At 37.5% G+C, this 15,776-nt stretch overlaps 1 protein-coding gene across 1 annotated transcript; it reads left to right on the forward strand.

Annotated features, from left to right (window-relative positions):
- The first annotated feature begins 1,922 nt into the window (after window positions 1–1,922).
- Window positions 1,923–15,654, forward strand: gnb2 (guanine nucleotide binding protein (G protein), beta polypeptide 2). The gene is made up of 10 exons (XM_084113283.1): window positions 1,923–2,980; window positions 8,179–8,288; window positions 8,961–8,999; window positions 9,088–9,194; window positions 10,338–10,401; window positions 10,661–10,823; window positions 12,547–12,613; window positions 13,519–13,720; window positions 13,798–14,014; window positions 14,678–15,654. The coding sequence occupies exons 2-10, from the start codon at window positions 8,232–8,234 to the stop codon at window positions 14,782–14,784; spliced, it is 1,023 nt and encodes a 340-aa protein (XP_083969409.1). The 5' UTR covers window positions 1,923–2,980; window positions 8,179–8,231; the 3' UTR covers window positions 14,785–15,654.
- Window positions 15,655–15,776: the final 122 nt, after the last annotated feature.

Below are 15,776 nucleotides of genomic sequence, written 5' to 3' on the forward strand. Positions count from 1 at the left end.
GATGCAATGCTCCATGATGTGGTCTCCTTAGTAGGCCTACAGATAATCAATGAGTTCGTCATGGCGACAAAGGGGAAGTGTATTACTTATCTCTGAGTAGCTTACTGTATGGAATAATAATAATAATAAAAATTGCAACTACCTAGTACCTGTCTAAAAAGCACATCTGGACAATATGTAAATTCTGTGCATTGAAAACTGATGTTTTGCATAATTGAGTGAGACACAGTTTAAGGTTTTGAAACTGCTGTCTTATGACCTTACACTGCAGGATGTTGTTTGATTAAACACACTTCAGGGTTAAACATTAGAGGGAGCTTGAAGCAGAACACTAGATAAATCACTGTTGGGTTAAAGATCAAACGACAACTTCCTAGAATAACAAAAGTTTCATAGAATCCTGTCCATTTGATTTCATGTTTTTTTTTCCAGTTTTGATAGTTGTTGGAAATTAACTATTAACTAATTCTTATTATTATTTACATATTAAAACATTGTTTGACTTATACATGGCATTTGTTCAAATGGTTCTCATTTACACAGCATTTTCCCTCAGCATGCTGTAAGAAAGAGCAATAGCGAGCTCTAGAGGTCGACAAATGGAATAACACTCTATAATGGAAAAAAACTATATTTTTAGATCTAATGTTGTTGCTCTAAATTAAAATCGGGTCTGAACCTTCCTCTTTCTCTGCCATCTGTGAATCTGAGCCCAGAGCCCTGTTTAGCCCATGTAAAGAATAGTGTGATCACACTCATCTTCTCCAGAATCATAGGAAGCAGAGTTTAAAGCTTTTAAATTTCAAAATGTTCTATACATGGTTGTATTCTTATTGCTTACAGACATGAAGTAAACTCCATCATAGACTAAGTAAGATATTATGTGACCTACCTAAGTGGCTATGAATATATGTGTGGAGGATTAATGCAGAACAGTTCATGTCCATCCAACCACATACTGCATGCTTGGTTCTCTGGAAATGGTGTTGCTGGGCAACCCATCCACAGCTACTACAGTACCTTATGGGGAGTAAGGGCAGGTGGAATGTACCATCATTTGTTGAGGGGAGGGATGCAAATCACATTTTGCTGCCCTACTCCATAATGTGTGTGCCAGTTTAAAGGGTGCACAGTTGTAGATGTAAATAAAAAAGCAATAAATAATACATTTTTAACAATCAAAGTATTATAGCATACACAAAAATCGGAGCACACTTTTCTTTTAATACGGACCAATCAGCACGTGCACCTATAACATGTCTATATGCCCCTCCCCTCAATGGGTAATTATGGCAGGTGTAATTAGGAGTGTGTCTCCGGTGGGTGGCAGCTTTTTGTCTCTAGAGAGAAAGTGCGCATTACATTACTGAATGCCTTTACAGGGGAATTTTAATTACAGCTCGAAGTAATTTGAGAAAGTGTGAGGTTGGTTAACTTATCTGGGTTATAATTAGCTGTTTGGAAAATGCTGGAGTGGAGGCATTTTTGGATGTGTATTTACTATATTGGAAATAAATTGATTATAAAATATGTTCAAGTTAAAAGCATACGCAATCTTTTGAACTTCAGGCCTCATATGACGTACGGTTTGCGCTCAGACTGTGTTGCCATGTCCGCGTATTACTGACTCGGCTTGTTATTTATTTATTTATTTTACAGCGCAAATTTAAAGTAGCCTATATGGCCAACTTATTTTCGGAAAATGCAGTCACATTTTTATTGCTGGTCCTTGGCCTCCAAATCCCAATAAACTGCGACCAACTAATCGCACTTCCAAATAGCCTACACCCAACTATTGGAGGCTTGGAGCCATAGTAGGCCTATCTATCATAGTTTGTTCCCCTCTCTTAGCTCCGCCATGTCTCTTAGGAGAAGTCGCTTATTTTTTGTTTTTCCCTGCGCGATCTGGCAACACTCTGCTCAGGAGCGCATTCATGGAGTCACTGAGCACCGCGTAGGGGTAATTCTGCACAATGTCACTATTCTTTCCAAGTCATTTATTTGTCAATTTCTGCAAACATTTAAATAGAGATCCACATATTCTCGTTTCCACATTTAATGAAAGAACTGCCATTTTGCTTTAGCGACCTAAACTCAAGTGTGTTCCAGTGTGAGGTGCTGTTCACCCCCCTGAGCCGCTGTTTGGCACCGCGGTGGAGGTCTGCGCTGCAGTGGTACATTCGCAATAAAATGGGTGTGGTTGAATCGCGCAATAGTGATGCTACGTGTTTCTGGTGCAGACCGAATGATTTCATATGGGACTGAATTGACAGCATAGTGAGCGCACATTATTTGAATTATTTAAAAAAACAACTATAGCATACTGTTTATGTTGAATTCACCCCGCCTCCTATTCTGGCACAGTCACATTTGAACTGATGGATGGGTTAAATGCTCCTCCGGAGAGATAACCAAGTCGAATTTAGTTACTTTATTTTCATTTTTTGAAGGGCCACGGGGTGCCTCGCATTTCACTGAATAGGACATTTCGTGGACGCGGCGGCCAAAACGAAGCGACCAACACGAGAAGACTGAGGAAGAAGGCACTCGGAAGGAAAGAGGCGAGGATTAAGCAACGCAACATAAAGACAACGACGACGTGTTCTTAATTCGAAAGCTTTATTTGGACTTATTACATTTATCGTTAATTATATTTCTTGAGTCGCTTTTTTTTCTCTCTACAAAAGCAAAGTGTGCCGATGAAATCAGGAATAACGTTACAGTGGTTTCTTCCCATCCTTTCAAAACGACCAGAGGGCGACATGGTGGCTCCATACTTTTTGGTAACACCGTTTTGATTCGTTTCATACACGAAACACAGAGTCGCCGAGGCCTAACTAGCACCAGGAAAGAACCGACAGTATGCAGTCCTAATCATTTTCCAGCAGAAAAATTCCCTGCGAATTACTTCCGCCAGCCACTTCAGCATTCCACTCACTTTACGCGAGGAGTGACTAAAGCCAAACAGGAAGATTAACAGGTACTATTCAATTCTAAGATTCATCCGAATGGTGGGACCGAGATAAGACATATGATGAAAAGTAGGAAGGGCATCAGAGTTTTAAATGATTAAAATGGTTCATGTTCATTTGTAATGTGAGGATCAACTTTATCATTTGGGATTTAATTATTTTTGTCACCAAATCACATCAGTGGATTGTTATTCACAATCAGTAGGAATATTATGGAGATTATATATCATAGTACATTTGGATTTAAAGGTACTGCATGTTTAATTTTAGCCGTGAGTCGTGAATTGGAGCAGAAGCCTCCTGTTCTTCAGCTGGCCGCAGCCTCCAGCGCTTTACGCCACAGCTCTGATTGTGGCAAGCTGCTTTAACTTATATTCCTTATACTAGTGCTGTCAATCGATTTAAAAAAAAAATCTAATTAAACGCATATATTTCTGTAATTAATCACGATTAATTGCACATAACATCAATTATTGTTCTTTAAGATTTTTTGGTAGGTCTAACAGGCAAATATACAGAAATTGAATAATTAAACACTGCACATTGCTGTCACTTTAAAGAAATAGCCTAGTTCACCCATAAATGAAAATTATCCCATAATTTACTCGCCCTCAAGCCATCCTAAGTGTATATGACTTTAGTCTTTCAGCCCAGAACAACTGGAGTTATATTATCCTGGCTCTTCGCAGGTATGTAATGGCATTGAATAGCCATTTTTTGAAGCTCCAAAAAGTGCATCCATCCATCATAAAAGTAATCCATACGGAATAATAAATGCCTTCTGAAGTGAAGTGAGTAAGAAAAATATCCATATTTAAAACTTCGTAAACTATAGGCTAATCACTGGCTTCCAGCAATGGCCCTATACCTACGCGCGTTTACTAGTTACATGGTTTTCGCGAAAGGTGTCTATTCTCACCTAAGCTTATACGCTATGCCAAAGTCATCAGTCAGGTCAGAGGTCACCCTTCCACCTAAAACTCTACTCTCTCATTATTAATCCACTGGAATCGTATGGATTACTTTTATGATGGATGGATGGGCTTTTTGGAGCTTCAAAAACTCAAAGATGGGAAGAGCTAGGATATTATTAAATATAAATCCGATTGTGTTCAGCTGAAAGAAAAATGTCATATACACCTAGGATGGCTTGAGGGTGAGTAAATTATGGAATAATTTTCATTTTTCAAGGATGACAGAAGAAAAAGTGTTGCATTAAAGGATTAGTTCACTTCAGAATAAAAAATTCCTGATAATTTACTACTCAACCCCACGTCATCCAAGATGTTCATGACTTCTTCAGTCGAAAAGAAATCCAGGATTTACAGCGGGGCGGGTTGATCAAACAGGACCTGTCCAGGACTCTGTAATGGGATACAACGGTTTGAAGGTCCAAATTGCAGTTTCAAAGGGCTCTACACGATCCCAGCCGAGGAATAAGGGTCTTCTCTAGCGAAACGATCTGTCATTTTCTAAAAAATAAATAAATAAATATATATATACTTTTTAACCACAAATGATCGTATTGCACTAGCTCTGCGATGCACCAAGCATTACGTAATCACGTTGAAAGGTCACGTGTGACATAGGCGGAAGTACCTACCTAGTGTTTACAAAGCGAACGTGCAAAGACTGTCAAACACCATTTACAAAAAAAATAATTAAATAAATAAAAGGTAAAACAACGATGTTGGACGATTTTGAAGTTGGAGGACAAAATGAGTTGGAGTTTTTTGTCCCTTTCCTACCTTTTTTAACCGGAACACGCATGACCTTTAAACTTGATTACGTAATGTGTGGCCCATCGCAGAGCTAGTGCAAGACGATCATTTGTGGTTAAAAAGTATATATATATATATATATATATATACACATATATATATATATATATATATATATTTTTTTTTTTTTAGAAAATGACAGATCGTTTCATTAGAGAAGACCCTTATTCCTCAGCTGAGATCGTGTAGAGCCCTTTGAAGCTACACTGAAACTGCAATTTGGACCTTCAAACCACTGTACCCCATTGAAGTCCACTATATGGAGAAAATTCCTTGAATGTTTTCCTCAAAAACCTTAATTTCTTTTTGACTTAAGAAATAAAGGCATGAACATCTTGGATGATGTGGGGGTGAGTAAATTATCAGGAAATTTTAATTCTGAAGTGAACTATATTGCGCTATATATTTTTAATGCGTTTTAACGTGGGGGTATATATCCACTACTATGTTTTTGTAAAAATCTCCTATGTAAAGGTAGTTATTTTACAACTATATGAGTGCTTGGCAGGTATTCTGTGATTTTGTGTACTACAGTTGACCGAAAAGTTACTTATATTTCTTAAAGGAATTACAAAACCATGTTAGATACAATCAGGGACATGTGATCAATAAGAAAATACTATTTGTATCAAAGAAATTCATTAGGAAACCATTCTAACATATACAAATTTGTCTGTGACAGGGCCTGACATTTTAGGGGTGAAATGCATATAAAAATGTATTTTATTCAATCATAAAAACATGCTGAGATGGCATGATATGTGTTTCTCATAGTTGAACATGTCCTCCATATGACTCAACGTTCAGATTTAAGAATAAGATATTTTTTCCCCCAAGATTTTTTATAAGTGGAAATGTACGTTTCTGGTAGAATGTCCCTTAAACCGAAGAAGACGAAAAATGAATCACAAAATGAATGTGTTAATTTTGACAGCCCTACTAACTAAATATCTATATTTACTATAACTTGTTTTTAAATTACTAGCCATCAATCTAATAGTGACTACCGGTAGTTCCTTTTCACTTGATACTGAATTCACTGGATAGCCTACTTATTATTCACTTCCTATTGGTAGGAATTCCAGTTGTTGCTGGGACAAATTTTAGTTTTTACTATTCACTGGGTATTAATACTTTTTAAAAGAAATTGGGATAGTTACTAGTATATATTTCAGCAAATACTAGTGCCTATTGATAAGACCAAGTATGTATTGCCTTTTTGCTTGTCATGTAATAATTAGTCAGAATGGTTATAATCTTATTGGTAGATTTAAAAAAAAAAATTCTAGTACAATTTGAATACTGTCTAATAACTGGTTGGTTCTGTTCAAGTACTCAGAAAACTGGAATAGTAACTATTTAAATTAGTTCTAAAGAATAAGTAGTGACTAATCAAATTAGCAAAGCTAGATAGAATCATTGGAATACATATACCAGTTAGAAGTAAATAGCTGTTAGCCTATCTCATACACAGATCCCCAAGACACTAACGATAAAAAAATAGTAACATACAGTAAAAAGTAAGAGCTAGGCTACATGTTAAAACGGCTTGCCATACGTATGTCAGTAGCAAGATAAAGAGGATGTTAACCGTGCATATGTCTGTTGTTCTGGGCGTAGAACGATCTGACTGAAATATAAACGTAACCCATGTGATCAAACGCACGTTTGGCAGCTGTCTCTCGGGTTTAAAAGGATAGGTTGCGGTTTCTGTGAAAACCACAGTGTCAGTAAACGATAGAAATGCCGCTTACTTTTCTCCCTTTACTCGCAGTATGCAGAGAGTGCATATGCCACTCTGCATTAAGCTGTAAGGGTGGGGCCAAGGCTGACATTTCTTTATAGTTAATGCTATCAGAACTCCGTCTGGTTAATGGACACAAATCCACAGAACATATGATCATTGTCGCGTTTGTGTCGGTAATGGAATGGAATGTTGGTTTAACCGAAAATGGCTCCGCAGACCTGCCATTCTGCGTCGACGTGATGAAGCCGAATGCAACATGCTGTTTCCACATCTCATCTGTTTATGGCGTTCTGTGTGTAAAATAGTTTTCGTAGAAAACATTTTACCTTTGTTTCATGAAGACGGAGAAAACATTTGCCTACTCCGAGGCGGTGGCCTTGTTTGGTGCTTAGCTGACAGCCCCCTCAAGTCATGTTTAATGCATGAAGTCGTATTGTTTTACATAGTGCTGACAATAATATAACACCACTGCAAATAAGGAAAAAAAAACAGCAGGTTAATAAATAGATAATGTTTGATCCTCAGGCTGTTTCTAACCCATTTATACCCGATTTCAAACACTACATATCAGTCAAGATGGCATTGGTGCACTAGTGTGGACCAGAGGATAGGCTAACTAACCACTCTCCCCGTAACCAACTGCTTCTTTCCCAACTTGCTTGAAGACCTTAAAAGGTGAAGAAAGGTTTTCAGTCATGTAGATTATCTGCGATTCCTCAGAGCATAGCCATTTATCGAAATGAAAGGTTTTGTGGGTAAATGGCACACCACTGCTGTTTCTTTCTGATTGGCTCTAAAGTGGGTGTTTGTATCTTTAATGCTCTTTGTGTAGAATTTCATCACAGATTTTCTCTTATACATTTTTTTCCTCCTTCTGTGGTGTTGTGTTTGTGTTGAGGGAGTTGAATCTCTCTAATAAGTGTGGAGGGTAATAACAATAATTTTTGCATTCGTGTCTCACAGTTCTCCATCAGCATTGAGACAATAGCCATACCGAGATCTGTGTGGCTATAACTGGAAAACATGCAAAGTAGAACTGTTTATAAGATCTAAAAGATCTTTGTGATTGGTTGATGATTTGTGACATATTTGACTGTAAAAATATATGCAAAAAATCCTGTGTGTTTTTGCATGCCAGTTTGAATGTGTAACCTTATGTTCGATTTCAGGTCATGTAAATTTCTTCTCTCTTTCTGTTTGACACACTCGCTTTTAATTTACAATCTATTATAATCCTGATTCCAGATCTTGTTTCTGTGTTTGGAATGGATCTCGGAACATTAATCCTATTATTTTATAGATTATGCCAGCCAGATTAAAGATTATGCCGTAATGTTAATCTAAATCCCGCAGCACATCTGCACTATGAAATGATTAGTGTAACAAAAATCTTTATACAAAATGGTGCACATCATTTAGTTTTGTGTGTGGGAACTTTCTCCAACTGATCAGTATTGTGCAGTATGTACAGGATTTCCTGTTTGTTTACTCTTTGTAAAATCTTATAACCAAAGTGAGATTTATTTAAAAAAAATAAAAGGTTCTAATTTCAAATTGCATTTGAAACACTTTAATTATGATGTTATTTTGCTGGTCAGCTTGTCAAACCTAAAAAACTGGGTTTAACAGGAACACTGTGTCCTCTAACATTATTCATATGTCATGTTTTAATCTACAGGTGTCTGAGGGGGTGAGAGAGGTCAGAGGGTAAAGGTTAAAGATCATTTCAAGATGAGTGAGCTTGAGCAGCTTCGACAGGAGGCTGAGCAACTGCGTAATCAGATCAGAGTGAGTCCCAGTACTGATAATGCTGAAATATAATGGTCTTTATTTTTCACTCTCTGCTTTGGGGTCAGGGTTGCCATAATGACAGTTGGCTTTAAATGTATCATGTCATAGCTAAATACATTTATATGAAATTCAACTTATGACTGATCCTCATTTTAACTGCTCATTAAACTTTTGCAAACCCAGTATTTACATAGTTTGTCAAATTATGAGTCAAAAAGGGTTTCTTAGACTATGACTATGGGTTTGGCTCCACTATGCTCACATTCAGAAAAAAACAGTGTTTTTTTACACCATGCCAGCTTCTTTGGCTATTTTCATCATGAAAACCATACTTGAATTATAAAATAAATGAGATATATAAGACCCATGTTTGGATTTTGCATCATCATTTGGATTTACTTGAATGAAAAGCTTTTTCATGGGTATTAACAGAATAAAACATTTTCTCAGAGGGCTAGAAATATTACAATCTAATAAAATATGTTTGAGGAAATCAAATCTAATCAATTTAAAGACTTTTGGTGTTGGTGTAGTTATTGTGTTTGCCTTTTAGAGAACCATAAACAATGTGCATTGAGATATCCTGATTACTTCAGAAACAGGCCATACCTCCACCTGCAAATGGTGACTGCAAAATGATTCAGCTAACATTTGTCTGTTGTCTCTCAGGATGCCAGGAAAGCATGTGGAGATTCCACACTTACTCAGGTAAGACTTAATTACATTTAGGACCTGAATGATGTGATCTCCAGGGGTCTATGGGTTTTCACTCATGTGTTGTGTGTGTGTTTGGTAGATAACAGCAGGCCTGGACCCAGTGGGGAGGATACAGATGAGGACGAGGCGCACGCTGCGTGGGCATTTGGCTAAAATCTACGCCATGCACTGGGGCACAGATTCCAGGTATCTCTATCTTCAGCCTTCTCACAACTGTGCCACAGTCTGCTCTCACACCTGGCATCAAAGAGTTCCAAAAAAAAAGTTAAAAGTAGCAAATGAGCATGACTCAGCAAGTCGTGACTTGGCTTTGGTTTTTCACCTGTTGGCGGCACAGAAGACAATGAACAACACGACACACTGACCCACATGTTAACTCATCCCACATCCTCACAGCTTATCATCTACGGCTACACTGGTGTCACAATCGAAATGAATTTCTTTAAAGACGTGTCATTTTTGTGAGCTTTCATAAGCTCCAAGGATGTGTTGCACTTGAGTGCCATCTTCACAGTTACAACTATAAAGCCAAAATATTCAAACTATCTACAAAAAGTTTTACATGCTCTTACAACAGTGTATGAGATGAAGCGGAAAGTGGAAAATGAAGTATATCTGGGCCTTAAGTAGACAATTCAACATCATTATTGTTTTGAATAGAAAATATTACCATATTCATTTGACCATAGAATGAAATTCAGCATTTTAATAAAATAGTAACTACACACTGTATATGCTATCTACATAGGCTATTGGATTAGCATGATAACCATAGAGATTGCATGAGGGAATTTTAGCATAGAAGGCTAATTGTTATCATGTAAATCGCTTTGGAGTCCAAGGGAGACCATATTCAGGCCTGTGATCAACAGGGCACCACAGACTAGTAACCAGTTAGAATTAGAGTTGCTGCTGTGTAAAGATACAAAACACAGGGACTCATTGGTGTCCTAAGAAAAAAACAAAAAAAAACTGGAAATCGATTTCTTAGTAAAAATCTCCAGTTGGTGCCCCCAATGGTGCCATACTCTGCATATAGAGAGTGGCGGTACTAAGAAAACATAAACTTATAAACAAATAACATATAAGCTTGGTGATTCAATCATTTTTTTTTTCTTGCCCACTAGCTAAATTAAGTTTGAATAAAGAAATGAAGAGAGTGCAACTGAAAGCTTTAAATGTAGTTTATAAATTCATTGTTGGCTCTGTAAAGTAAATAAGTGTGTGTTTCAGTAAGACCACCAGCCATTTTCCTGTCTTATATTCTCTTTTTTTATCTATTATTTTATATATATATAAGTCCGCTTTCTTTTCTTCTCCTCTCCTCAGGCTTCTTGTTAGTGCCTCACAAGATGGAAAACTCATAATCTGGGACAGCTACACTACAAACAAGGTCTGTAGCTCAATCGTAGTGTTACACGTACAAGTTAAGCTTTCCATGAACTATCACCATTGAGTAAACCAACGGCAGGTTGTTCATGTAGTAAGTGATTTGTAAGGTCACATTAAAATCATCGGGTAAACAAATTATTATTACTATAGTACTAACACTGCCAAAAGGTCAGTTATATATGTTGTAAAGTTTATCAGCATGTGTGTTTTTCCTGTCATTATCCAATGTTCAACAACCGCGTGTATATTATAAACTTCAGATGCACGCCATCCCGTTACGGTCATCATGGGTGATGACATGTGCGTATGCGCCATCCGGAAACTTTGTGGCCTGTGGTGGACTGGACAACATTTGCTCCATATACAGCTTAAAGACGAGAGAGGGCAATGTTAGAGTCAGCCGGGAGCTGCCTGGTCACACAGGTTTGATACACACACACACAGGGCCTCATTTATAAACTGTGCGCTAAAATCTGTGCCAATGTTCATATTTATAAAAATGGCCTTTGACGTGAACAAGTGCTCAGCGCTCCGTCAGGGTCTAAGCAGACGTACGCACTTGTCCTTATGGCAGAGAATCAGAGTACTGCAGGTATTTGGAAATCTTACTTGAAAAGTAAAGGATTTGGACGTTGACTGGTGCTCTTTTTTATGCTAATGACGTTAATTATTAGGCGTTTACAAGGCAGAGATCTGAAACCATTCAGCTGCACACAATTTCTTTTTTAAAAATACTTTAATTATGAGTTTCAAGACAATGTTACAACAAAGAAAAACAAAGCAAAACAAAAGACAAAATCATCTTAAATAATAATACCCAGAAGAAAAAAAAGAAAGAAAGAAGAAGGGTAAATAAAAGTGTGGCTTAACAAAACAATGAAAGTGCACAGTCTGCATGATTAAAGAAAATGTAACAGAAAATGAAAGCTGGAAATAAGATTCAGTCTAAGTCAGACAATAAAACATGTTTCCCTGACATGTTGCTTAAAATGGCCCCAAGCGTTATTAAACTGGTTAGACGAGCCTCTTAGAGAGTGTTTCATTTTTTCTAACTTTAAAGTCCACATGAAATCAAAATTGACCATATTTACTTTGTTTGCCTAAATTGATCGTTTTGTGGTGAACAATTCAGTCATGCAAGTCAATCCACACAAAAAAATTTTTTGGCTTCGTAACCTTTAATCAAAATCTGAAAATGCCCCTCCCCTCTGCATTGGAGGACCTTCCCTGATGACGTAGGTTTGAGGACTTGGGTTGGGAAACGCTTAACCACTCCCCTCAAACCGTTAGTCTGTTATGAGCGAGAGATGGAGAGGAGGAGCGCTAGAGTAAAACCCTGCCCTCTGTTCAATATTCCTTTTCACTGGGAAATACGTCACAACACTGGAGAAAAGTCGTTTGCAACTTCCGGTTCACGCGGACTTTAAGAAAAAGAGGACATCTCGAATCCATTGTGTTGGAGTTGGAGGCCTACGATTCTTCCATCTCAGCAATATTAATCGTTTTGCTAAGAGCATGAGAAAAGCTGTACAATCAGATTGTATCTTTGTAAAATTACATGATTCAGAAGTGATTCCAAAAATAGCCATCAGTGGGCAAGGGGAGATCGATCTACCTAAGAAACCAGAGATGGTCTCAAAAATAGTGACCCAGAAGCTCTTAAGCTTTGTAGAAATCCAAAAGATATGTGCAAGCAGGATTTAAATGCTGAAAGTGCTTGGATAGTTTCAGCTTTGTCCAGTGTACAAGCTGCACACAATTTCAAGATCATTTGTGATTTCTACTGTAGATTTCACATTTGGAAGAGAGGCGTACGCACGTTCTTTGTGTGTACGTTCGTTCTCTGAATCACGCATACTCACTTTTGAGAAATGATAAGAAAAAGATCAAATGTAGGACGGTTTCTACGCAACCTTTTATAAATGAGGCCCACATACTCGCACCCTCATTTACAAATGAATGGCTCCTATTAAAAGAAATATCAATCTCAGAATTTTTTGCATGCAATGTTGTTGGCAGTAATCAAATGTACTACTCATGACTTCTGAAAGTAAAAAGAATCCGATCAAATCACAAAAGGATGTTTCTTTAGCATCATGCTGTTTCAGGGTGTGACATGTTGACTTCCTGCCTGTTCATTTCCTAGGTTACCTTTCCTGTTGCCGTTTCATAGATGACAATCAGATTATCACCAGTTCAGGAGACACAACCTGGTGTGTTCAATAATAAATATGAAACCCTACACTCTACTACAGTGGTTCTCAAGTGGTTTTGCTTCAGGACCCAGATGTACAGTATGGCATCTCCAACATAGTACCAAAACTGTTTATCGTACAAATGGAAACAAAAATGTCCTTAAAATCAAACCCTGTTAATTTGAATAATGTACATTTTTGATTAACGATTGTTATTAAAGGTTTAGTTCACCCAAAAATGAAAATTCTGTCATTTACTCTGTTTATATTCGCTGATCAATTTTTTTAATGTGAATAAAAGCCTAAATTCAATCAAGTCTCTTCAGAAAATTTGGACTAAACCGCTCAATTCATATGGATTAGTTTTACAGTCTCTTTCTGAACTTTTCCAAGACTGTCAATGGAGGGACAGAAATCGATATAATTTAAAATATCTTCACTTATGTTCCGAAGATGAACGAAAGTCTTACGGGTCTGGAATGATAATCGGGCGAGCGAATGATGACAGAATTTTCATTTTTGGAAGAACTATCCCTTTGATCTCAGCAACTAATATTCATCACACAAACACTTCCAGTCAGCACAAGCCCCTTTAATCACTGTTGAAAGTGATTTATTTGTAGTCTTTTATTTTATCTTGCATAGTTTTGTTTAAAGATTTTGAGGATAAAGATTACAAAATTTACCCAACTCCATGCCAAGTGAAGCTATGGAAAAACAGTTTGGACATCAACAGCAAATGAAATGGGAAGTGTTTATCCTCTCTTTTGAAAGTTAAGCCTGTTAATCATTATTTGCATTTATCCGTGTTCTTGAGAACCACTGTTGTGTACTTAAACAGCCTGTTTACGTTCAGTTACAAGAGTTCAATAACCTATGTGCAGGTTGTACGTCTTAACCTATAGCGTTTGTGTTTGTTCCAGTGCTCTGTGGGACATCGAGACTGGTCAGCAGACCACGCTGTTCTCGGGTCACAGTGGAGATGTGATGAGTCTGTCATTGGCTCCAGACTCTCGGACCTTCATCTCTGGGGCCTGCGACGCCTCCATTAAACTCTGGGACATCAGAGACAGCATGTGCAGACAGACGTTCACCGGTCACGAGTCAGACATCAACGCTGTCTGTGTGAGTAAACGCACTGCTTAAAGAAATACACATTACTGTTATTTCCTTGTTCACTCAATTTCTCCTCCATCTCTCAGTTCTTCCCCAGCGGCAGTGCATTTGCAACCGGTTCCGACGACGCCACCTGCAGGCTGTTTGACCTGCGCGCAGATCAGGAGCTCTGTTTATACTCTCATGATAATATCATCTGTGGCATCACCTCTGTGGCCTTCTCCCGCTCTGGCCGCCTGCTGCTCGCTGGATACGACGACTTTAACTGCAACATCTGGGACGCCATGAAGGGAGACCGAGCAGGTGAACATGCTGGTGTAATTCTCATGTGACTTGTAACCGTTTGCAAAGTGCTTTATTTGTTAATTGGGAGGTCCCGTAACAATCGTGATGTAGGATCTAGGAGGTTAAGGTGGTTGGAGGAGTGTTTAGTCCGGCATTGATGGGAACATAAGTACTGTTTAGCACCAAATTATTGCATCAGATGATCATAACGAAAATATATTGCTCTCGTCCCATTAAGATCAACAAAAGCTGCCTACAGTGCAAGCTAGTTTTGTTGCATTGTAGTGTAATTGCGTCAAATTTTTTTTAAATACTCATTAAAATCATTATTAACAAAAAAAAATGCTTTTACACAGATACATTTTTACTATTTTACTTATTTTTCAACATTGATAAGAAAATAATTTTTGAAGGAGCATGTGGCACTGAAGACTGGAGTAATAATGCTAAAAATTCAGCTTTGCTATCATAGGAATAAATTATATTTTAAAATATATTCAAATAGAGTATACACATATAACATTTTTTTACGCAGGAGACTACTTTCAATTTTTTTATTTTTTTTATTTCAAACTTCTGAATAGTTATATATTTTTTATTTTTATATAAAAAATAAATAACTATTCAGAAGTTTGAAATAAAAAAAATAAAAAAAATCTTCACACTCGTCGTCTCTTACAGGAGTGCTGGCTGGCCACGACAATCGTGTGAGCTGTCTTGGGGTCACAGATGATGGCATGGCCGTGTCTACAGGTTCCTGGGACAGCTTCCTGAAGATCTGGAACTGACAACACAGCTCACATATAGTACACATTATTCACTCATCATACACACTGTATGTACTTAACTGTACATATGATGTACACTTGCCTACACAGACACACATGCCTGACAAAGAACTGTACATACTATATATAATGGCAATTAGTTATAAGTTTACACCAAATCTTTTCAGTGCCACACCATTGTATACATATATAGTTACACTATAGGTAGGTTTGAACCACAAGTTTAAAACAGGAATGTTTACACACACACTTACACACTTTTTCCCTTACTTAAGCTTTGCTGGACCTACACGGTACCTTTACTCACTAAGAGACACAAGTGCATTAGGAGGAATGCGTGTTGAGTGAGTCGTCTAATTTGAGCGTACAATCCAAAACATTTATTTGAAACCCGTTTGACATACTTTTGAGACCTTGGGAGTTGGAGTTGATCCATTGAAGCGCTTTCATTTTTATTTTGACTCATTCTGTCTTCTATATTCAAAATTAAGCCTGAAGTACTGATGTTTCTATGAGCATGTAGAGTTAAAAATATGGAAGACCCTGAGACAGTTACCCACCAGGAATGTCCTGGGCTGTGTTTCCCAAAAGCATTGTGAGATAAGTTGATTAAGAGAACATTGGTGGCAATGGTCTCCACCATCAACTTGGGCTCACGATTCTTTCATGAAACGCAGCCCTGGTTGATACAGATCACACTATGTAGTTCATGTTTTTATAGATGCGTATGCCGGCATATTCCAGTATACAAGTAAATATGTGATGTTTGTCTTTCATTTTTTGTTTAGATTTTACCTTTTTTAAAAGCTTATTTTATTCATGTTTTCCTGTGTGCCACACCCTAAGGAAAATAAAGAAAGCTGAAACAAATGTGTTTGGTGTCACTAAATAAGTGACTAATGGTCGATCACATATGTATATGTAAATACTTATAATTATTATAAATAACTGTTCTAAACTGGTTTTGTTTCAGGACCCAGACTTCACATTAG

Source organism: Abramis brama (assembly GCF_963993115.1).
Source record: "Abramis brama genome assembly, chromosome: 5".
Classification (NCBI taxonomy): Eukaryota; Metazoa; Chordata; class Actinopteri; order Cypriniformes; family Leuciscidae; genus Abramis; species Abramis brama.

Coding starts and splice junctions, on each gene's coding strand:
- gnb2 (XM_084113283.1), top strand. CDS start 8,232: ATGAGTGAGCTTGAGCAGCTTCGACAGGAGGCTGAGCAACTGCGTAAT. Junction 8,289..8,960: donor AACTGCGTAATCAGATCAGA/GTGAGTCCCAGT, acceptor GTTGTCTCTCAG/GATGCCAGGAAAGCATGTGG. Junction 9,195..10,337: donor CACTGGGGCACAGATTCCAG/GTATCTCTATCT, acceptor TCCTCTCCTCAG/GCTTCTTGTTAGTGCCTCAC.